The sequence below is a fragment of the Amphimedon queenslandica genome, unplaced genomic scaffold (assembly GCF_000090795.2).
Source record: "Amphimedon queenslandica unplaced genomic scaffold, v1.1 AMPQUscaffold_13252, whole genome shotgun sequence".
NCBI classification, from domain to species: domain Eukaryota; kingdom Metazoa; phylum Porifera; class Demospongiae; order Haplosclerida; family Niphatidae; genus Amphimedon; species Amphimedon queenslandica.
In genome coordinates this window covers 11,695-36,869 of record NW_003546512.1, presented here as the reverse complement: position 1 = coordinate 36,869, position 25,175 = coordinate 11,695, and the positions used below count along the sequence as shown (strand labels likewise).

At 34.9% G+C, this 25,175-nt stretch overlaps 1 protein-coding gene across 6 annotated transcripts in view; it reads right to left on the bottom strand.

The window, feature by feature from the left end:
• Nucleotides 1–6,444: 6,444 nt before the first annotated feature.
• LOC105313659 (receptor-type tyrosine-protein phosphatase F-like) overlaps nt 6,445–25,175 on the bottom strand; it is a 24,964-nt gene continuing 6,233 nt past the window's right edge. The window contains exons 5-40 of one of the 6 annotated variants that reach the window (XM_019999627.1): nt 23,423–24,013; nt 22,773–23,351; nt 22,055–22,675; nt 20,743–21,321; nt 20,039–20,653; nt 19,517–19,765; nt 18,508–18,816; nt 17,633–17,929; nt 17,093–17,395; nt 16,390–16,695; nt 15,925–16,245; nt 15,501–15,794; nt 15,238–15,333; nt 15,065–15,174; nt 14,509–14,725; nt 13,988–14,323; nt 13,372–13,762; nt 12,827–13,112; nt 12,509–12,551; nt 12,347–12,455; nt 12,090–12,208; nt 11,785–11,811; nt 11,378–11,472; nt 11,139–11,226; nt 10,950–11,026; nt 10,640–10,774; nt 9,780–10,060; nt 9,262–9,397; nt 9,019–9,110; nt 8,693–8,847; nt 8,479–8,555; nt 8,134–8,268; nt 7,774–7,899; nt 7,404–7,561; nt 7,058–7,193; nt 6,445–6,798 (exon numbers count right to left, since the gene is read on the bottom strand). In XM_019999627.1, coding sequence (XP_019855186.1) covers nt 6,721–6,798; nt 7,058–7,193; nt 7,404–7,561; nt 7,774–7,899; nt 8,134–8,268; nt 8,479–8,555; nt 8,693–8,847; nt 9,019–9,110; nt 9,262–9,397; nt 9,780–10,060; nt 10,640–10,774; nt 10,950–11,026; nt 11,139–11,226; nt 11,378–11,472; nt 11,785–11,811; nt 12,090–12,208; nt 12,347–12,455; nt 12,509–12,551; nt 12,827–13,112; nt 13,372–13,762; nt 13,988–14,323; nt 14,509–14,725; nt 15,065–15,174; nt 15,238–15,333; nt 15,501–15,794; nt 15,925–16,245; nt 16,390–16,695; nt 17,093–17,395; nt 17,633–17,929; nt 18,508–18,816; nt 19,517–19,765; nt 20,039–20,653; nt 20,743–21,321; nt 22,055–22,675; nt 22,773–23,351; nt 23,423–24,013 — 8,567 coding nt within the window. In that variant the 3' untranslated portion in view covers nt 6,445–6,720. The remainder of the gene's footprint in view (nt 6,799–7,057; nt 7,194–7,403; nt 7,562–7,773; nt 7,900–8,133; nt 8,269–8,478; nt 8,556–8,692; nt 8,848–9,018; nt 9,111–9,261; nt 9,398–9,779; nt 10,061–10,639; nt 10,775–10,949; nt 11,027–11,138; nt 11,227–11,377; nt 11,473–11,784; nt 11,812–12,089; nt 12,209–12,346; nt 12,456–12,508; nt 12,552–12,826; nt 13,113–13,371; nt 13,763–13,987; nt 14,324–14,508; nt 14,726–15,064; nt 15,175–15,237; nt 15,334–15,500; nt 15,795–15,924; nt 16,246–16,389; nt 16,696–17,092; nt 17,396–17,632; nt 17,930–18,507; nt 18,817–19,516; nt 19,766–20,038; nt 20,654–20,742; nt 21,322–22,054; nt 22,676–22,772; nt 23,352–23,422; nt 24,014–25,175) is intronic. The other 5 variants (XM_019999628.1, XM_019999630.1, XM_019999629.1 and 2 more) reach the window with 5 other exon arrangements.

Below are 25,175 nucleotides of genomic sequence, written 5' to 3'. Positions count from 1 at the left end.
GACTTGTACAAGGACATCAAAGACTTCACAAACACATCAAAGACTTTAAAAACAAATACTTCACGAGGACTTGAAACCAACTACCTTTACAGCTCCTATGAATCAAATAAAAACAAGCTAACATGTTAATCTCCCAAATACACTCCTTACCTCCCTCTCCTCTCTCAATAACCAGCTCATGATATAGTGATACCGTATGGCTAGAAAATTTCGTGGGGTATTTAATTTGCCATACGGTACTGCTGTTCATCAGCTCCTCCTCCTCTCTCTCTCCCTCCCTCTCTCTCTCTAAGATGCTCTTGTATTCAGGCTTGATATTTGAATCCTCTACTAGCTGTCCTCTCTCCCTCACTCTTTCTCCCTCCCTCCCTCTCTCTTAAAGGCTAATGTCTTCAATAGGCCCGAGGAGCTATAGCTAGAGGAAGGAAGCAACGATATAATTTATATTGAAGTACATGTACTATACTATTTAATTGTACATGTACTGTACTATTTAATTAATTAAGTGTACATGTACTATTATTAGTTAATTACATGTACTTGTTATTTAATTATAGTATTTAGTTACATGTACTATTATTAATTATGAGTACAAGTACTGGCTATTTAAGAGGAAAGGTAGCATTGGAGTGTTAGAAATAAGAGGGGAGTTAAGAAAAGAGGAATAAAGAAAAGATAGAAAAGGAGGAGAAGGGAGAAGAATAGTTCATGATTCAGTAGCTCCTTTTTTTGTAAGCACAAGCAGAGGATAAAGAAATGATTGTTAGAGCAGATCAACTGGAGAATGGAGAATTACTCGAGAAAATGATCGAAGAATGTTGTAGTGTAGAGCTGGTGAAGTAGACAGGTTGTAGAGCTACTGAATCAGTAATTCGATGAAAAATCGGTTGATTGAAGAGTGTTGTAGTGTAGAGCTGGTGATTCCTATAAGCAGACTGGTTGTATAGTTACTGGATGTTATAGCTATAGTGTTGTTCTTGTAGAAGCTAGTCCAAATACAGTTCTTGATGTGCTCTCATGACAGGACGTGAAGTGAAGAACTAAATTATTGTAAGATGATGAGCGATGCCTCCAAAAAATTATCTTGAAAATACCAAGAGAAGTTGAAGTCTTCTGCCAAGCTTCCCCCTCCCCTCTCTCTCTCTCAATAAGTGATCACACAAATCTCTCAGTTGAACTCTCTGTCTCTCCTCCAGTCCTCAAGCAGGAACAAAAAGCTGACACAGTAGATTGAATGCATTCCATTAACTGGTGATTGTTTCATGCAGATATTGTGAATAGGTTTAATCATTGTGGTTTTTAAATTAAAAGCCGAGTTTAGTTAGATTGACAATGCATATATGCAGGCTCATTATAAGTCCTTCAAATTAATAGATTTTAATGTCTAGTTGTTACAATACCCCCTCTCTCTTTTTCTCTAAAAAACTTCTCTTTCTCTCTACAAAAAGAATCTCTTTCTCTCTAAAAAAAGAACTTCTTTTTCTCTCAAAAGAAGCTGTAGATTGTATATGATGATGTTCATTTTCAAGCAGGCTCCTCCATAGAACAATCTGTAGTATCAAGCATGATCCTCCATAGAACAATCTGTAGTATCAAGCAAGCTCCTCCATAGAAAAATCTGTAGTATCAAGCAGGCTCCTCCATAGAACAATCTGTAGTATCAAGCACTCTCCTCCATAGAACAATCTGTAGTATCAAGCACTCTCCTCCATAGAATAATCTGTAGTATCAAGCAGGCTCCTCCATAGAACAGTGTCCACCATGTCTACCTTCTTATTTTAAAGGCTGATGATTTGAAACTAAGTGGGGGATGCTCATTTTGACGCTGAAAAATAGTTTTATAGTCGTATAATTGATTGTACACTTTGCTACAATACCTCCCTTTCTCTCTAAAAAATCCCTTTAAAAAATTCTTTCAAAAAACTAAATAAGAATCATTACAAGTAATTTTTTCTAGTTTAAAATTAAAGTAAAAGCTCGGTTTTAGTTTTACATGTAGATCTATATATAGGCCAATTATAAATACTTTATAATCTATAGTTTACAGTTTACATTTAGTTTGTTACATAGCTCCCTCAGCTCTCTTTCTCTCGAAAAAAGCATCTCTTTCTCTCTAAAAAGCATCTCTTTCTCTCTAAAAAGAATCTCTTTCTCTCTAATAAAACAATCTCTTTCTCTGTATAAAAGGAATCTCTTTCTCTCTAAAAATCTTTCTCAAAAATTAGTTACTTTAATAAGCAGTGTCTTACTAGACACTGCTTATCAGCTCTCCCTAGATCTGCTGTACAGTATATCACCACCAATGTGTACCATGCTTCCCTCCCTAATATTCTAAAGGCTCATGTCTAGTTGATATTAAATGGGGGTTGCTTATCTGCTCAATTGATGCTCAATGCATAAAAATATTTCTAAGTTTTTGTATTAATTATTATTACTTTCTACTTTCAGTTTTGAGTCATGTTTAGTATGGTATAAATAAGGCTTTTAGTTTTCCAGTTAAGGCTATACGGTGATAATGATGCATTATGAGTAATTATTTCTTTATATTAAATTTTTGAATTTTAGTGTGATTGCAATACACTCTTTCACTCTAAAAAAGCATCCCTTTCACTCTAAAAAAGCATCCCTTTCTCTCAATAGAAATTGATCCCGTTTGAATTTTTGAAGCAAGCTCATCTATCCATACAGTGAAAGAATCTTTAGCATCAAGCACGCTCCAAACTCCAAAGAACAAAATGATTGGTGACACTAAAGCTTTATCCATTGATGGTTGTTGATGACTGCAGGGGCAGGATCCACCAAACATAATGATGATTTGGTTACAAATATGCTATAAATTAGAGGCTTTTATTATATCCTATTGGGCTATTCTCATCACTCATATCACACAATGCTCACCACATGTATTCACACATATCACTCACCACACATTCATACACACATGTAGTTAAATAATGCTTTATAATTTTAGTTTTATATTGCAGTGTAATAGTTAATTTTATAGTTTTACATGCACTTATTTGACTTTTCACGCATATAATTAATCTTTTTGGCAATAATACGCTTGGATTTTTTGTAATTGGAATACTAGATAGTGGTAAGTAGTTATAATTATAGTTTTACATGTATATTTTTGTTTCTTTTCAGGCATACCATGTATCAGGAAATTTTTACCATGACTTTTAATTTTGCTAAAATTAGAAATTAGATCACGGGAAAATCATGTCAGGCGATGCACATTTTTTGAGGCGTAAATTTACTAAAGCATAAATTTCCAGATATACGGTATGCTAGTTGTATCATTTTTAAAATTACACGCAATATTTTTTTAATATCAGAAGTAGAGATAATGATTTGTAGGTAGAAAAAGGTAGTTGGTTAATTGTTATGCTGATACTCCACGAGTTATCCTGTGATGGTATATTGTGAACAAGCTATCGTGTAATGTGAATCCTCAAGTTATCCTGTGATGGTATATTGAACAAGCTATTGTGTGATGTGAATCCTCAAGTTATCCTGTGATGGTATAATGAACAAGCTATTGTGTGATGTGAATCCTCAAGTTATCCTGTGACAATTATGAGTGTGATGTAAATCCACTATAAGCCAAAGACAAATGACACCTGATTGCCTCCATAGAATTAACTCGGAACTCACCAAATTTTCTCTCTCTCTCTCTTTTATATAGGTTATCAAAGTTTTTAGTTTTGGTTTGAAAAGTTAACTACAAGTTTTATGTGTACTTTAATCTTTTACTCTCTCGCTCAATTTTGAAGTAAGGTAGCATTAGAGTATTAGAAATAAGAGGGGATTAAGAAAAGAGGAATAAAGAAAAGATAGAAAGGAGGAGGGAGCAAAGTGTTTCTGACCCTGGTAATCCTGGAGTATGTCCATGTTAGATGATGAAAGGCTAATATCTTCATTTAAAAATATTATACCATTATTACCTACAGCGACAAGAAGGCATGCTGTATTTTGGCAGCTACCTGACCTCTCTTGAACGCTGCAAACAGCAGTCAGTTTTGACTAACTGTTGACCGACCTGACACGCACATGCATACACTATACTAACAATACATGATTATAATTCCTACATCCCAGCACACACCAGTCAACATATTTCAAGTAATATTACCTCGTGAGAAAGATCCTGTCAAGAATGAAAAGCTGGACACACTAATGAGGGTGTGTATGTGGGTTGGGTACAAACCCACACACACCCCCCACTAACGTGTTATTGCAATCAATGCACCAGCTTTCCATTTTTGACAGGATCTCCCTCACAATATCACTAGAAACATACTGCCTAGTGTATGACAGGACAACTTAACAAGCGTATCAGGCCAGTCGGTAATAACGGGGAATGTACCTACACTACAGGGTTCTTTAGATTACAATATACGCGCGATGTTTCGTGTTTCCGGCCCCTCCCTAATAGTATTATACACATGCAAATGGGGACATACATATAATGACATGCAAGGATTGTATGAGTGCATTACTAGCCAGGTCTGGTCGGCCAGCCCGGCTAGCATTACAACTATTGACTTGCTGATTGATCCATGAGAATCCCATACCAGTGACTCCAAGATGCTCCAGGTTCACGACAAACATCAAGCCTCCACAGAACTACAACGAGAGAGGACGTCCACAAAAACTTGACACAGCTTAGCAATTCGACTCCTAAAATAAAATAAAAAACAAGTTTACATGGGCTTCAGTACAGTACACGTAGAGTAGTACAGTACATACAATAACAGGCTCCACTATTATAGTACAGTACAGTATACAGCAATAGGCTCTAGTACAATACAGTACAGACAATAGGCTACAGTACAGTACAGTATGAACACAATAGGCTACAGTACACTATCAAAACAGCTATCAACAAGCTAACAAGAAGCTATGCAGACATGTGTCTACAACAGCTACAACTGAGATACATGCATGGCTCTAAATCCTCACTTGGTATCACATCCAGTCCTTTTCTTTCTTGTTCCATGGGCCAACCTTGCCCGTTTGAGCCTTCCTTTTGTGGGCGTGGCCTCCAAAAAGGGCGGGAAATTCAACCGAGCATGTGACAAAGAGAAATGAAGAACATCAAGTAAATCCACTAGTTTAGCTCGCCCGGGGAGTCATGTATGGCGGCCCACACTGCTAACCTGTATGAAAAAAAGTGACAAAAAATAAAAATATAAAGGGAACGGTAGAAATATAAAATAAGAGAGGAAAAGAGAGAAAAGAAAGGCTACTAACCATGAACAGGTGTAGCAGCCATTAAAGGAAGAGGTCATGACCTTTTAGAGAAGAGAGAGAGAATAAAGAATGGGCCAACTGCTGTTAACCTGTAAAGAAAAAGAATATAAATGAATGAGTAACTGAAAGAGAGGAGAGAAAGAGGGAGAGAGAATGAGAAAAAAGGAGACAGAGGAGGAAGAGACAGGAAGCCATGACTAACTGTAGCAGAGGCAGAGACCCTTGAAGACTGATCCTTTCCAGTCCAGAAAAACGTCAGAAATGAGTAGGAAGATGGAGGCAGCTCTTTATATAGCTTTTGAGGGCTTCCCGGGAAGAGCCTTACCCGCGCGAATCTGATTGGTCAGTCTGTTTGACGTCATAGAGTTCCTAGGATGCACCTGGTTACAGAAATGACGTCAAACTTGACCTTTGAAAGAGCACGTGGCCATTGCAATTGTGCGCATGCGTATTCATGTGAAAGGCGCGGTTAGTTATTATAGTTCAATGCATAGATATTAGAGTACATTTACTCTAATATCTATGTTCAATGACAGCTTTTACAGCTTTTAAAATACATAAAAATTCAAATTTTGATGGCACTCCACTCAAACTTTCTACAGAGCATTAAAACATGTCTATGCATTGATTAACTAACAATAAATCAATAATCAGCAGTAACTAAGTCATTTATTAATACAAGAACTGCTATAGGGCTAATCACCTCACTTTAGCAGCTTCTTGGGAAGCATTTTATAACTGAACAAAGAAGACTACTCTATGTCCTTATAAAGCAGACATTAGTAAAAGTCTATTGTGGGTTGTACTTAATCATATTCATTAATTTGTATTACAAGTACATGCAAGTACATCCTGCTGTTGTTTTGCTGGTGGACATCATAAAATAAGAACAACTCTTGTATAATCAGAACAGGTAGTATCAGATATAAATGTGTATTAATGAACCCCTGAAATAAAGACACTTCCATACTCAGAAAAATATATATTACTGAGGTTCTAAAGTGTCCAGAATTGCTGTCATTATGCAGTATAGTTGATGATACTAGTATTAATGATGAGTATATACTACCACAAATGAAGTATTATTGGAATGCAGAACCATATACTGCACCAAATCAGCAAACAAGGAATAGCATAATTTTTTATTACCAGTCAAATAGAATCTAACTGTTAAGCTTTATGCTTGTATTAGTTGGTCAATAATAATTTTCTTTTTAAATAAAAACACACAATACATGGTTTGATAAAATCTAGACACAAAAAACAATAAAATATGATATTAAAAATGTTATAATAATAATAATAGTCGTATCATTCAATCAATAAATTAACGTCGTTTAAAAATCTACACAGGCACATAAAAAACAGTGAAAGAAGAGCTAAAAATAATTAAACATGTATTGAAGACCAGTAATTACGTAAATTAAATTATTAGATATTAATAATAATAATAATTGTTCACTTTTATAAGCTGAAGTTAGCATAAGTGTCAAACGAACCAAGAAACTCTAGTATTGATTTATAGCAAAACTCATATTGATCCTGTGAAGAAAGAGACACATTAAATTAATCATCAAAATGAAATGAAATGAAACATTTGTACACATAAGCAAATGTGAAAGGCTAAATGAGAGAGATAAAGGAGAAATTATGCCAGACAGAAAGGCAAACAAATGCATGCACACTCTAATATAAAACTCATCTTTTGCTAAATACTGACAACCCATACAAATACAATGCTTTTATAATCTCGGCTTTATTCCTTACATTCATCTATAGTTTAGTATTACATATTTCTTACCACTGATCTGACCATCCCTGGTCTCTGAAGTCGGAGACCGCGGACAACTTGAAAGACGTCTACAAGTCCTTCGGTTTTGAGTCGATCGATCAGGAGACACGTAGCAATGTAAGTACCAGTTCTACCACAACCACCACTAAAAGAGAGGAAAGGGAGAGAGTAATGGCACAATACAGTGAGCAAAAAATTGTGGGAAATAAAAGTTTCATCACCATTTGCAACCTCTAATTTTGAAAAACAGGGTCAAAATTTTAATATCCAAACACAAATTTTAACTTCAAATTTTATGCATGCAACTATACACTAACTAACTATATTTTCTCTTTATCATTATACATGTACTTACCTGCAGTGTACCACTATTGGTTTGTCACCAGAGTTCCTCTGCCATTTCTCTACTTGTTCTCTCACGTCCAATAGACCAATGGCTGAATCGGGTACACCCTTGCTGGGCCAACTGACGTATTGGAACTGCTTAACATGTTGACTACTACCTTCAGCATCCTATTGGAGAGAATATAAGAAGCCATTAACAATATATAGTACATATAGTACTATATATAGTACAATATAGGAAGATTTATAGCCACTACAAAATGCAGCATAGAAACCAATCACTAAATAATAGCACAATTTGCATTTTCAAAGGAGGTAATTATGGATCATAAACTATCTACATGCACATACTAATATAAACTAAAGGTAGTGCCACTTACCCTGCTGTCGACTATCTTGAATTCTCTGAGTATGTAGTCTGGGTACTCTTTCATTGAGTGAAGCGTAATCTCAAAGAATCCGTACATCTGAGTACCAGAATCAGGCCAGTACTTATGACACATTGCCTAGAGAGAAAAGAGAGAGAGAGACAATCATAAAATACAAAGCTCCAGAGCCTTATATTTATTATTAAAATTAATTAATATTACATTTATCTACATGTAATAAATGTACATACACACGTACATACACTTGTAATGCACAAACAATTTTATAATTAGGTCTCCTAACTACTATCAATGAATACAGTTTAAATATTACAGCAAATGCTTGATTCATGTACTATATATAAAGCTCACCTTCCCTCCCTCTCGCTCATTAGCCAGCATTATGATAGTAGAGGACTTGTGCTCCCAGACCATTCGCCAGAAGTCATCAGAGGTATCAGGGAGAGGACCTTGAGTAGCTATGAAAGCTTTACCTTTGTGATAACCCTAAAGACAAGAAAAGATAAACAATGAACAAGATACACTGTAAAAGTATACACATACATGTATATGATAGGTATTATGTATCTATAATGATTAATTGTTATGTCCCTCTATTGCATGCACTTAGGAGTACATTACTAGCAATATTTGTGGTCATGCTTCCAGTAATAATTAATACATTTACGCACAATTAATGTACAGATTTATTAGTACCTCAATAAAGTTGGCATTAATATAATCGCTGCCATCAACTCCTGGTATGGTACTGAGTTTACAGCGAGTCTTATCAACTAAGAAAGAAATACCAATAATGACAGTAAAAATAAGTTCTATTACAACATTAAAAACTTTTGTATATAAGTGTAGCCAAGAGTACATATGTACTCTTGGTGTAGCATATATTACTACTTATTGTTATGGTACTTACATGGTATTACGTTGGCGTATCTGTTCTTGTGTCTGTTTGGTGAAGCAGTTCCAGTGAAAACTATTGGCTCTCTGTGTATGGTCTCTTGAATATTATCAAACTCCTTTTCTAATCTGGTCTTTCCTTCTTCTTTGTCAAATACTTCATTTAGCAATCTGATGGAGAAGAGAAGAGAAAATTAATTATAAACATTTAATTATGCTTTGCTTGCTTAATGCAAAATTTGTATTCACAGAACATAAATGCTTTACAAAATGTAATGCAGTTTACTAATAAAAAAGCTTCATTCGTTTGTATATCATTTCTGCTTATCAATAATAGCTAACCGGAATTGTTCCTTCACTTCTCTAGCCGAGACTTCAGTCTCTCCGCATTCTAAATACTCCAGTAGCGCATCATGAATGAATATATACTGAGCCTATTACAGTAAAATTAAATAATTTTTTTAATTTTAAATTTTAAATTTCAAATTTAAATTAATTTTAAAACAGTAATCAAAAATGCAGAGAAATAATTATAATACATGTAGATGCTTGAAATTAAAATAAATAGATAGATATTGTTCTTACCTCAGTTTGTACCATGAAGCATCTCCTGTATCTCATGGACTGTACAAAGTTGTATATGTCGAGACACTTCCTGTCTAAAATTTGCTGTATCTGACAGGAAATTGTAATAAATGTACCAGTACGACCTACACCAGCACTAGTAGGGAGGAGAGAAAAGATATTAATTATGACATTAGTGATAATTGATGAAATTTATGCATTATTAAGAGTTGTGTAATGTAAGCTAGGCCAGCTTTTAATTACATGTACATGTATGTGTGTTAATTATTATTAACAAATTTAGCATGAAATACATTGCACGTATGTATGTATGTACATGCATGTATGGTATATGTGTATGTATAAAGTTAGTATATTAGTTAGTATATTATTAGTATTTTTATGTGCATATGTATAGGCAAATTCAGCATGAAATACATTGCATGTATATATGTACATGTATGTATGGTATACATATATGTATAAAGTTAGTATATTAGTTATATTATTAGTATTTTTATATGCGTATGTATGCCTACCTGCAATGGACTACTACAGGTCCTGCATTCTTTGGATTCTCCCTCTGCACTTTGTGTATGAACCTAAGGAGAGTCGTAGGGTGCTCTGGTACTCCGAAATCAGGCCAAGAGGTGAAGTGGTACTGCTTGATTGTACGTTCGTCTGAAGAGACTTTGTGCTGTAGAGAGAAGGTCCTAATGGTGTAGTCCGTGAGGGAGAGTTCCTCTTGTAGTTGTATGCGTATTTGACCGTGGACTACGACTCGTTTATCAGGTGGAGGCCAATAGAGATGACATTTGATCTGATAAGGGAGACAGAACAATAATGAAAGGGCAAATGTAGTTAGAGATTTATTTTACAAAAATTAGCAAGGATGCTTCTATAATAATTTTTTTGATGTCCTTGTGCTATAAAAAAATTGAGCTGCTTTTAAGTATTTTTTTAGAAATTGGCCAATTTCTGAAAAAATCACTGTACTATAGCCCATGGTTTTTTCCAAAAAATGGCTCAAAAATCACCCCCAAGTTTTATTACATTTTCTGATACATATTGATGTATTTATGCTGTGTAGAAAGTTTGAGCTGATTCCAACTTAAATTTTTCAAGTTATGGCTATTTTTAAAAATCGGCTAAAATCTGAAAAAATTACTGTACTATAGCCCATAATTTTTTCCAAAAAATGGCTAAAAAAAATCACACCCAATTTTTATTACATTTTCTGATGCATATTGATGTACTTATGCTATGCAGAAAGTTTGAGCCAATTCTGACTTAAATTTTTCAAGTTATGAGCATTAAAAGCTAGTAAATTCACTTCTGATACACGCAAGTCTAGTCATACTTAGTTATAAATACATGTATATAGTATACTATCACTTACTCTTCCTTTCTCCTCAAGATTTGTCAGCATCACAACTGTCTCCGTCTTCTGCTCCCAGATCATACGCCAGAAATCAACAATAGAGTGAGGGACTGGGCCTTGAGATGCAATGTAGGCATTTTCCTTTTTATAGCCCTGGGGGAAGAAAAAAGAAAGAAAAAAGAGAGTGATTAATTTCATTTTTTGGGATATCAAAAACCTAAATTTTTTATAACCACTTATAAAATACTTGTACATTCAGATATAAGCTAAATCACTATCAACAAGTAGTTATAATTTTTATTTATTTCTTGCATAGCTAATATCTTACGTCAATGTAGTTTGCATTGATATAATCTGAGCCAGGAACGTTAGGATCTTCTGTTAACTTGACACGAGAATGATCATCTAAAAACAACAACAATAACAATCAACAACAATAACAACAACAACAACAATAACATCAACAATAATAATAATAATGATGATTATAATAATAATAGTTGGAGGTGTTGCTTACAAGCTGATATGTTAGCGTATCTGTTCTTTATAGCATTGTCAGGATGTTGTGTAGCATCTTTAGTTGGATGATGCTGGGGCTCAACAGTCTAATGAAGAAAAGAGAGAGAGAGAAGAAACAAACATTAGTAATGACTAAGTAACAGGGCTCTTATTGACAAATGTGCCCCATAAAAATTCAACTGAAATATATGCAATTGTATTTTCATGAATAATGTTTTAATAATAATGTTTTCTTACCGGATATTCTACTGAGAAGAGGTAGTCATCATTTGCATGCATGTTGGCAACATGAGCTGGGAAATCACCAACGGAGACATAACCTTTCTCAGAAGCTAGAGAGAGGACAGAGAGAGAGAGAGAGAGGGAGAGAGAGAAAGGGAGAGAGAGAAAGGGAGAGAGAGAGAGAGGGAGAGAGGGAGAGAGGGAGAGAGAAGGAGAGAGAGAGAGAGAGAGAGAGAGAGAGAGAGAGAGAGAGAGGGAGAGGGAGAGAGGGAGAGAGAGGAAGGGAGAGAGAGAGAGAGGGAGAGAGGGAGAGAGAGAGAGAGAAGGAGAGAGAGAGAGAGAGGGAGAGAGAGAGAGGGAGAGAGAGACAGAGAGAGAGTCGAAATCAATGAGGCATAGAATTTTTATATATAAGGACTTACTGCTGATCCATTTGCTTCCAGTAACTGCTATTCATAAGGGAAAAGAAAGAGAGAGAGAAAAACCAGCAATAATATTGTTACAAACTTACATACATACATAACAAATATTGAATTACCATTTAAAAATTAGCTAATTTTAGAAAAAAATCATGGCTATCATAAAACATTGATATTAGCACTATTTATAGTCTAAAATTATAATTTTACATACATGTACATGTATATCTACATGCATACATGTAACACACACACACACACACATACACACACAGTGAATGCTACATGATAATGTACATATTACATACCATCATTGTCTTCAGGTGGAACGTTGGATATTACCGTACCTCCTCCACCCTTTCCGTTAGTGATGGACTCAAGTTCTGTTTCACCGCGACCTTTCCTTACCAGGGAATATATACCAGATCTAGAATGAGAAATAGTAATAATGATAATAATAATAATAATGTAAGTATATTTTTTGTTCTTTCTGTTGCCTTATTCTCTCTCGTTGTTATAATAATAATACTAACAATAATAAATGATTAATAATAATGTTATTTACTTGTATTTTCTGTACACAAAGAACAATACGACTGCTACTATAGCTCCAATTATCAACAGTATAATAAGAGTCATAAAGAATCCCAGTGCGCCTTCATTGTAACCCAGTCCTACAGTGACATTAAAAGAGAGTATGATATTTTATTTAAAATTGTTGACTCACTAGTCTCCACTTGTGAAATCCTTACATATCTGATTAATGGTTGCTGGAGCAAAAAAATAAAATAGGTCAAATTTATAAATAAAATAGGTCAAATTTATAAGTATAATTATATCAAACATTAGGCACTAGCATATGGCAAAATTTTGTGTTTGACTATTTTATTTTTTTTACAAATTTGCCATTTAATAAGATCTTAATAATTTGACAGTTAAATAACTAATAAAGCTACAAAAAAATTAAGCAAAATATCAAACATTTTTACTCCACAAATCTCTTGCCCCATACTACACAACTTCTCTCCCTCCCTTCTCTCCTTACATCAGGTACTCCTGAATCTAAATAGACAATCACAATGACATCGTACAAAGTCCTTCGGCTCAACCCGACATTCTCATACGTCTCTCTCCTTCCATTCCTAGTAGCTGAAGTAGTGCTCTTATCTCCGATAGTGTACGTGGAGGGTATTCCAGAGTTCCAGCCGGCAGTTAGGTAGTAGGTCCTGTCGCTGCCATCAGAGTAAGGCATTGGGTCCGGATACTGGACCTGTAACTCTTGATTAGTGCTGGGTCTCTCGTCAAGGTTGGCTACTATGATACCATAGAACCTAAAAGTGCCAAGTTAATGTATCATAAAAATGAATAATAGCTATACTGCTAGTTAAATTATACAAGTAATAATTCTAAAATAGGTTAATAATTACCAGTTTTGCAAATAGAAAAATGATTGAAAATATTATTTGAACAAGCCAAAGAACCAAAAACTGCAATCACCATCATTAATGATGTTCACTATTATTATTACTATTGCTACAATCATTATTTATCATTATTATTATTATTATTATTATTATTGCTATTACTTACAGGAGTGGCTGTGTTCCAAAAGCACTTGGTGCTGGCAGATTAACTTCAAAACTACTAATAGATCTCTCAGCAGTCGCTGTAGTAACAAAAGTGCCATCGAAAGGTATCGTAGAATTAAGAACAACACGTATCATGATAGAGATCTCTCCAGATAGTGTCTCTTGTTCAAATACAGTGACTGGTCGTACTGTTACATTATAAGTCCGGCCGGTAGTGAGTCCATTTAATATGTAGAATAAAGAGGTTGTTGAGCCAAATGGAGTTCCCGAGCTGTTGGAGTATATGTCATAACGTGTGATGTTTCCATTAGGTAAAAGTGGTACGTCCCATCTTGCCAGTATGCTGGAGCTGGTCTGTGATGAGGCAGTCAGATTATAAACTGAAGATGAATCTGAAAAAATAAAAGAAATAAAAATAATAAATAATAATAAATAAAGGTATATTCTACAGAGAATTTGGTGGGATAACTTTTTGAACTTGAGTATTTATAGCTACCAATTTCATGCAGCAGCTATGTCTGAAATTCACAAAAAATTTTGATAGCCAGACAATTTCAAAAAAAGATTTGTGTGATTCATTTTTTCTAAAATATCATTTATACAATTAATACACTCACTTGTTGGTAGTGTTCTCCTTTGCTCAGTCACCACACTGCTGGAGCGATCTCTACCAAAAAACGCATTAAAAGCATAAATATTGATGGTGTAGGTAGCGAATGGTAGAACAGGCATAATAACAGATGTATTAGTAGGTCCTTGTTGTATCTCTATTGTACTACTGGTACTGTTTCTTCTAGGGGGATTAGTAAAGTAGTTGAAGTCTTGAGTTGCAGTGTAGCTAAGCTCATAAAAGAATGAGCCATTGCGATTTGAGGGTGGATTCCATGTTACAGTGATGACTGATTCAGTATCACGGACATTTTGTAAAGCTAAATTTGTTACTGCATCTGGAGCTGAGAAGAGAGAGAAAATGGAGGAGAGAGAGACAGAAGGTAAGACAAAAAATTAGTGATTATTTAAATGATAAAAATCGCACCGTGTTGCAACATAATTTGTTCATGTACATTTGTACATGAACTTAATCATAATAATTATAATCATAGATATTGCAATATTATAGAGTATAATACTGACTTACCAGCTTCAGCAGTAGGTACAGTAATAGTTTCATTTTGACCACAACCAGCTCCATTAGTAGCACATATTATAACCTCATACTCAGTATTAGGAGTTAAACCAGTTATTGTCTGAGTTAACTGAGTAGTATTAGATGCTGTAGTGGCTAATACAGGAATTGTAACAGGTGAAGTAGGGTTGCCTAGTGCCCCATCTGATTGTTCTGCTCTGTAGAATATCTATAAACAAAGACTTTATTATAATACAATCTCAAAGATGTAATAAATACAAAAAATCAGATTTTGGAGCAACTTTAAAAATCTGTAAAAAAATCCAATTTTGATCCAAACAAGCTCAAACTTTCTATGCAACATAAGTACATGTATATGCATCAGAAAATTATAAAAATTGGGAATTTTTTTTAATTTTAATTTTGGAAAAAATTTGGCCAATACCATGTATAAAACACTAGTACCAGGGCTTAGACCAAATTTTTGAGTATAGCTTTTAAAATTTATAAACAATACAAGGAGTATGCTGTGTATGTTGTATCAGTTTGCACATTATATTGTATGCACCTGATAACCATCTAAGATTCCATTGTAACATTCTGGAGGATACCATGTTATTAATAACGAAGTGGAATTACTCTGATTGACCACTGTAAGCACCTGGGGGACAGTTGCAACTGGAAGAAAAGACAAAAAGATCAATAAGGTATGTAATTTGACACATTAGTTTCTATACTTACATCCTTCAGGTGTCATGAATGTTGTTCTATTAGACGTAGGACCTCTACCAGCTGAAGTGACACCAGTAACATCAAAACTGTAAACTGTATACGGAGCTGAAAAAAACAAAAAATGTATCAGAGCCCAATAATTATTTTTATAGCAATTACACTAAACATTGGTCGTTCAACAATCAAAATCAAATATAAATATATCAATAATTATTAAGTTAATTATACATGCATAATATCTTATTTATTCTCCTAATTTATATATATCTTACCAATATTAGTTAAAGTAAGTGAGGTCTGATTCCCTGGCAACATATAATTAAGCATATTACTAGTGCCAGCAGCTGTAATACATTGTTGTAGAGAGTTAGTAAGAGTGGGAGGCATCTGTCTCTTCCTCCTGTTACCAGTATTCGAGACTTGATCATCTGCACTAATGTTAACTGAGTATTCCAAATCTCCATTAGCTTCGTCAACAGGGATTGGGTCCCAGGATAGTGTGACTGATGTAGGCCCTATATCATTCTGAGGAGGAGCCCTTGGGTTTTGAGGAGCAGCAGCAGGAGCTATACAAAATTAATATTGAACATAAAAATATATACATTTTTTGATACTTAAAATATTATGTGATGATGATAAAACACATACATGTTACATGTATCAAAAGGAACTGTGTACATTATTATTTTGACTCACGTGCTGTGAACGTTGTATTAGTCATTATAGCTGAATAAGGACCCGGGCCAACAGTGACGGCTCTAACCTGAAAACCATACTCCCTTGCTTCTTGCAGACCATTAAAGACATACATGAAAGTATTACTAGTTACAGTAACCTGTCTAATAGGATCAGTGCCATTTATAAGTTGACCAGTAGTAGCGTTATACTCTCCATATAATATTTCATATCTTGTTATTATACCAAATGTCATATTTAATGGAGGAGCGGCCCAGTTCACTTTAATAGATGTAGTGGAAACAGTGACTACAGTGACCATCTGTGGTGGTGCTCCAGGAACTAAAAATAGAATAATAGAATAATACTATTAATAGACCAGTGATTGAATTAACAAACAATACTATAAAAAGTCAATAGCTTATATAATAGTATATAATTAATATGTAATACATTGTATTTTAACAGTGAAATGTCATTACTTACCATTCTCAGCTGTCCTCTCAGTCAGTGAAGAGCTAGGACCCACTCCAACAGTAACTGCACTGACCGATATATTATATTCTGTGTAATTACCAAGATCAGTCAATGTCACACTAGTAGCTGATACATTGCGGACATTGATTGACGGATCAACAGGGTCCACTCCTAGTTGCTCGGTGATAAAATATCTGATGGTGTAGAGATCAATGACGCCATTAATGTCTCGCTCTATTGGAGGAGACCATGAGAGTGTGAAGGTGTTTGAGGTTATGTTGTCGACGGTAAAATCTTGTGGTGGACTTGCAGGAGCTGAGAAATAACAAAGAAAATATATTAAAAGGGAATTAAATAGAGAAAAAGAAAAGTTTAAAGGTAATTGACACAAACAGAAGCAGATTATACACACACACACACACACACACACAGAAAGGTCAAAATGGGAGGAAATCATGGAAAGTGGCTAATTCTTCTAAACTATAAAATCACACACAAACTTCGATTGTGATAACAGAACACATTATACACAACACAACCAAACTTTTATCAACTCACTTAATTAGTTTTATAAATCTAAATTATACAAAGTAACATTACAAACATTAGTCGTATTTGCTACTAATAGTGCATGAGTACAAATGCCAATCTGCTACTAGTAACAATTACTACTACTAATACAATGACAGTATAACCACTGTAGTATACTCACTTGCTTCATTAGTGAGACTAGTAGTACTATCACTAATAGGTCCATCCCCAATAGCAGTCCTAGCCAGTATAGTATATGTATAATTAACATATTCTTGTAATCTTGTGAATGTGTACTGCAGTGTAGCTGCTGATGGTATATCTTGAGTCGTATCGTTGACAAATTCTACATCAGTTGTGATGAATATTGTATACCCAGTTATAATACCATTCCTTTGTGCTGGTGGTACTGGCATCCACGTGACATTAACTGCAGTGGAGTTTATTGTGGAGGATGAGAGGATCTGTGGGAATCCAAAGGGAACTATAGGAGAAAGCATTAGGATTAATATCAATATTAGATTGATAATTAACTATTATTAATACAATATATCCAACAATTTTTAATGGTTTAAAGAGCAAAGTGGGATAAAACTTTTAACGATGATTTTTGTGTTTTTAAAAGTTTTTACATACAATTGGCCACAAATTTTCTATTAAAAGCTATGCACATAATTTTAAAGCAATATTTCCCATTATTAGTATCATTACTCTAAATTACCTTCTTCAAGAGTGCGTTGAGTAAACGGCTCACTAAACCCACTGTCTCCTTCCTCGTTGAATGCATTGACACTAAAATTATAAGATACCCCTGGATGTAGCCCATCAATAAACAGCATCTCTATTGATCCATTAACAGTTAGTTCTATGTTCCTTCGGCCTAAGAAATCAGGCTCAGTGTATGCAATATCATATCCAAGGATAGGAGCATTGTTGTGATGGGGTTCGTCCCATGAGAGGGTTAGGTTACGAGAGGTAACGTCAGAGGTACTGAGATTAACTGGTATGTCAGGAACATCTATAGCAAAAGAGAGAGGGGGGAGAAAGAGGGGGGAGAGAGAGGGAGAGGGAGAGAGAGGGAGAGAAAGAGAAAGAGAAAGAGAAAGAGAGGGAGGGAGAGAGGGAGAAAGAGAGAGGGAGGGAGAGAGAGAGAGTCACAATAATACTTTAAAGAAGTTGTGGCAATTACATTACTTCATGTACGCAATGGCTAAATTCTGACCTTTGATAATAAAGTTTAGAAATTTACAAAGAAGTTGACACAGCCATAGATAAGAACACATATTTCTGCATAACATCAGCATACGTGTATATATTATTATAGCAAGTGCATGCTAAGCTGAAGTATGATAAGCATCGCTGCTTATATTGAAGGCAAAAACAAGACACTAACTATACCAAACACTGGGTAGCATGCCAATAATCACATCAACAACAAGCATAGCTAACACAACAAGCTTATCAGTAAATACTTCCTTTATAATTATGCCAATAAAGAAGGTTATATGTATGTACATACACATACACATATCTTCCTTTATATGCCAATAAAGAAGATTTTACGCATGTACATACACATATACATACATACATTACCTTGAACAAGAACCAATGCTACTGTACTGTTAACACTATTATAGAAAGGGCTACTAGCTATACACACATAGTCTCCAGTGTTATTAGCCATTGCTGAGTTAATGACTATTGTACTTAGTACAGTACGTAGATATGATGTAGGGTTAGTGTATATGAAGATCTCATCCTCTGTTGATGTAATCAGTGAGTCATTGTGTGCCCATGTGATGGTAGGTACAGGGAATCCTCTTGCAGTACAGTTTAATGTGATATTCTCCACTTCGATGCTGACATTGATACTGACTGGATTGACTGTAATAACTGGACCAACTACAGAGAATAAAATATGTGTGTGTGTGTGTGTGTGTGTGATGTAGAGAGATATGTTTAATTATCATTTCTTAGTAAGATTAATTGAGTAATAAGATTGGACTAAGCGTATCTCATCTCCTCATTAGATAAGAATGTCATTTTGATGGGGCATAGTTCATTCTTAATAGCTACCGCATATTTTGACTACTTTAAATTTAATACTTGAACTCTTCAATAATAATTACATTTAAACAAAAATTACATATTTTTTCTGATTTATAATAGTAAATAAATGATGACTATAAAGTTTTGCAGCTTTAAAAAGTCAAATTTTCGAGCATACGTGCACAAAATTTACTACAAATAAGCATTACAACAACAACCATGTACTGAACTGTATGATGCTTTCACCTAAACTTTCATATGATGAATTAATCGAGATGTACATGTAATTCTCATTATTATGTACAGAGTTGTAATTATGCTTTTGTGTGTACAGGATTGGGTGTAGTATGATGCATTATTGAAATTCTTTGGACAGGCTCTATTACATTGTATTAGTCCACTCCCTTCCTCCCACAGTTAATATAATATAATATATACCCATCAACTAGAACTATGTTTTATCTACACATTCTCTTTTCTCCCTCTCTCTCTTCCTCTCTCCCTCTCCCTCCCTCTCCCTCCTTCCCTCCCTCCCTCTCTCTCCCTTTCTTACCATTAACAGTAGCAGTATTATCATCACTCCCAGCTCTGTTACTAACAATACACTGATAGTATCCAGCAGTTTCTACACTAGTGTTTAATGTATAATCAGGATCCATTCCCACTATCGCTCCAGTTCTAGTATAATTCCATTGGAAGCCATTGTTAGGTCCACCACGAGCGCCACAGGCCAGAGTTACACTTTGTTCCTCAAACGAGTTATTCACTTGAGGAGTAATGAACACACTACCCAATGGAGACACTAAAATAAAAAAACAAATTATAAAAACGCTTCAGCAGAAATATTATCAATAAACAACTATTCAATATTGATCAATTTTAGGTTCTACTACTTTTTCAGTACTTTCTAATTTTTGCTGGGAATTGCTAAAACTAGATTGCACAATATTAGTACATAATGAAATATTTACATTTACATAGCAATTGTAATAAATACATAGCAAATGCTACATGTACACATCACGTAATACATAAGTAGCATATTTAGTACATAAAATCAAGGTACTTTCCTTACCAGTAACAATAGCAGTATCTGAGGTAGCAGTTTCTTGTATACCATCAGCAGCAGCAATACAAACATACGAACCAAACTCCTCATAATTTATAGAAGGGAACACCAGTGTAGATTCATTAGCACCAGGTACATATTGAGACGTTCCATTAGCAGGTGTGTATCTCCATTGATAATAAGGGGCTGGGAAAGAATCAGCAAGGCAGTTCAATGATACACTGACGTTAGCAACAGTGAGTACTTCTTGTGGCTGTATTGTAATGACTGGACGTACAAGGAGGAGTGTGTTGTTTGAATCAACGCCGGCTTCATTAAGGACTATACATAAATATTCACCTCCATCTTCCGTTGCATTGATGTTGTATATGCTAAAAGTAGTGCCAGTTTCTAAAGTAATGGTAGATAGTTCGTCTACTATGTCTTGTACTGAAATGGTGTTTTGAAATGGAAGGTTTTGTAGAACAGAACTTAGACTTATAAGATTTTCGAATTCATCACTTCTGACCCAAAGGAAAGTGTTGTTGGGGCCTCCATTAGCTGAGCAGGTGAAAGTAATATCACTACCATTATCAGCAATGTGTAAATCAGGATCAATACTGACACTGCTGTTAGGAGATACTGTAGAGAAAGGAAAGATATATGTAAAGACAATTTAAAAAGTAGAAAAAATAAACGTATGACATGTATTTAATGAATCAATAACTGACCAGTAATCAGTGCCGGTTGTGAGTATATTCTTTGATTAATGGTTGGTGTAGTTACTGCACAGCGATACATACCAAACTGATCATAATCAATCTCTTCAATGGTGAAATTCGTCATCGTCTCTCCATTAATATCTTGATACATATTAGTATCAGTGTTTAATACCTGCCATTGATAGGTGGGTGGAGGGAAAGAGTCAGCCATACAACTAATAGTAACAGTATCTCCTGGATGAGCATATTGATCTGTTGGGTTTAATGTTATTACTGGTGGCACAAACAACATAACATTATCAGTAGCATAACCAGCTTCATTGACTACTATACAAGTATAATAGCCACCATCTGCTGCTCCTCCACTCACAATAAATGAGAGTTCGTAGCCTGATCGGAAAATACTTAAACTATTAAAGAATTGGCTGACATTAAGAGGAGCAGTCAAAGTAGGACCATTAAAGTTTCCTTTGATCCATCGGAACATGTTCCCAGGTCCACCTTGAGCTCTACATGTGAAGTTAGCAGTATCATTAATAGATACTGTACTATACATTGGAGTAGCATCTACACTGCCACGGGGTGATACTATAAAGGAGAAAAATTAATAATAATGATTATGACTCAAAAACCTTTGAATACTATGCTACTTCAAACAGCTATAACTAAAATATACCCATGGCATATATATATGGCTATATATGATATACATATGGCTACTTAAAAAATTGCCATAACTTGAAAAATTGAAGTCGGAATCGGCTCAAACTTTCTACACAGCATAAGTACATCAATATGTATCAGAAAATGTAATAAAAATTGGGGGTGATTTTTTAGCCATTTTTTTGGAAAAAACCATGGGCTATAATAAAGTAATTTTTTTAGATTTTGGCCGATTTTTAAAAATGGTCATAACTTTAAAAATTTAAGTCGGAATCAGCTCAAACTTTCTACACAGCATTAGTACATCAATATGTATCAAAAAATGTAATAAAAATTGGGGGTGATTTTTTAGCCATTTTTTGGAAAAAACCATTTGGCCGATTTTTAAAAATGGTCATAACTTTAAAAATTTAAGTCGGAATCAGCTCAAACTTTCTACACAGCATAAGTACATCAATATGTGTTAGAATATCTAATAAAAATTTGAGGGGATTTTGGAGCCATTTTTTGAAAAAAAGCCATGGACTGTAGTACAGAAATTTTAAAATAGCCATAACTTTAAAAATTTCAATTGAAATCAACTCAAACTATTTATACAGCATAAGTACATCAAGGTGATTGGCTCTATAATTTTAACTTTAAAAAACAATTCACTTACCAGTAACAAGTGCTGGAGTTGATGTAGCATTCTCTTCTATACCATCAGCAGTAGCTACACACCTGTACATACCATACTCCTCATAACTGATAGACTCCAGTGTTAATACGTAACTAGTTTGACCAGTCAAAGGCTCAAAGTACCCATTGGTTCTATTCATCATCTCCCACTGATAGTTAGGGGCTGGGAAGGAATCAGCACGACAAGTTAATGTAACAGTGTCACTGACATTAGTAAAGGCTTCCCTTGGGTCCTCTGTGATGACTGGTATAACATAAAGTGTCGTAGTGTTGCTCTCCACTCCAGCAGGATTCACCACATAGCAAGCATAATTACCACCATCTTCAGTAGCATTGATAGAGTATAGAGTAAAAGTAGGCTCATTGGATAATGTAATGTTTGATAGCTGATTGACAATGTCATCTACTTTAATCGGAGACTCAGAATTAAGTAGTGAGCTAACTGAAGGATTGTTAGATATTAGAGAGTCAAGAGCTGATGGTCTTAGCCATATGAATCTATTATTAGGGCCTCCTCTGGAAAGACAATTGAATGTAACGTTAGAGCCATTTTCAGCTATAACAAAATCAGGATCAATAGTGACACTGCTATTGGAGGATACTATGAATGGAGAGAGAGAGAGAGGTAAAAGTTATAGTGCATGTAAGTGTTGGTAGTGATAAATAGTATTACAAGTGCTATATAAACTGTAGCTTACCAGTAATCAGTGCTGGTTGTGAGTATATTCTTTCATTAATGGTTGGTGTAGTTACTGCACAGCGATACATACCAAACTGATCATAATCAATGTCTTCAATGGTGTAACTGGTCATCATCTCTCCATTAATATCTTGATACATATTAGTATCAGTGTTTAATACCTGCCATTGATAGGTGGGAGGAGGGTAGGAGTCAGCCATACAACTAATGGTAACAGTATCTCCTGGATGAGCATATTGATCCGTTGGGTTTAATGTTATTACTGGTGACACATACAGTGTAACATTATCAGTATCATAACCAGCTTCATTGACTACTATACAAGTATAATAGCCACCATCTGCTGCTCCTCCACTCACAGTAAATGAGAGAAAGTAACTTAATGAAATATTATCTAAATCATCCAAAAACTCGTCAACATCAAGAGGAGCATTAAAAGTAGGACCAGTAAAGATTCCTTTGACCCAACGGAACATGTTCCCAGGTCCACCTTGAGCTCTACATGTGAAGTTAGCAGTATCATTAATGGATACAGTACGATTCATTGGAGTAGCATCTACACTGCCAAGTGGTGATACTGTAAAGGAGAAAACAAAAGGTAAATGAAAATCATGAAGGCTCAATCGTTATAATTATTATAATCCTTACCAGTAACAAGTGCTGGAGTTGATGTAGCATTCTCTTCTATACCATCAGCAGTAGCTACACACCTGTACATACCATACTCCTCATAACTGATAGACTCCAGTGTTAATACGTAACTAGTTTCATCATCTAACGGCTCAAAGTACCCACTGGTTCTATTCATCATCTCCCACTGATAGTTAGGGGCTGGAAAGGAATCAGCAGAACAATTTAATGTAACATCATCTCCAACTTCTGCATATTGTTCCTCAGGATTAGTGAGTATTTCTGGTATTATTAATAAACTAACAGTTCCATTATCATAACCAGCCTCATTGACAGCTATACAGGTATAATTTCCACCATCAGTTCCATTAACATTTTCAAGTGATAACTCTAATGAAGGGGCAGTCTCAGAGACTATGACATCCAGGAAATCAAAGAAACTGTCTATGTCAATTGGTGTTTGAGTGGATTCGATATTATCTTCATTTCCTCTTATCCATGCTAGAGTTGTATTAGGGCCACCACTGGCTTCACAAGTAAAGGTAGGGGAAGAATTTCTGGAGACTATTTGAGTATCAGGCATAGCATTTAAACTACCATATGGAGATACTAAAGAAAGGGAAAGAGAAATTAATTGCCAAATCCATTTACAAATGGTATATATCAAAACCTCATTTCTCTGTTACCATTCTTAATAAATTTTTCTCTTTATAAGGCCATGGATACACAAATAGGCATACCACGTGTATAAACATTCTAACTGTGACATGTTCCAAACACTTAAACAGAATGTACATGTAACAACAACCAGAGGTCTTATCACTTATTACCCATTAAAGAACACGACCACAAATGTACATGTACATATACACAAGTCCCACTACATACGTGAAGCTTAATCCTATTATGAATACATGTCTGTATCCTTATAATAATTAAACAGGTGTATCTACATAGAATGGATGAGTTTAGAGTCACTCATGTGTTTAATTCTATTACCAAATTGTACCAGTACATGCTACACTATGTACTTAATACACAAGTACATGCTACACTTACTCATTTGTACTAAATGTACAAGTACTGAGTCTATGGGGCTTCTATACTTACATGTAATTCTATTACTAGTGTATATGTACATGTACTTACACTACACACACACACACACACAACACAACCTCATATCACATACAATATAAAGTATAACACACTTTACATTCCAAATTGACAACAGCTTTTCATCAAACAGTCAATATGTTGAAGCCTTTGAACCCCTTAACATAAACAATCCTCGTTCACATATTGAAACTGGCTCAATACAAAACTCACAGGTCTATATGCACAACAGCTCTTATACCACCTGCCACAATAATAATCTTATAATCATATATGGGATGCTACATGTGTTGCATTATAGGGGGAATGTTGTAGATAAAAGAAGTGTTTTGTTATTGTGATACTGGGTTAGTTGAGGTGTCATTTCATGCTTCATATTGTACTATATAAACAGAATACATAGAAACTGCTGCTATTAATGAACCCACCACTCAATAACGTGTCTCAACGCTCACCAGCATTCCTTATCTACACACATCTTGTTTGCCTAAGGGTTTCTCGACCATGCATCCATGTAGCTTAAATAACAAAACTTAGCAGTTCAAATAACACTGGGAGTTATTACAACTACTGTCACCGACACCTGCTACAGGCTACTCTATCTCCTCATAATTGGTCTACTTTATAATCTATTTTATCTTCTATCTCTAATTAA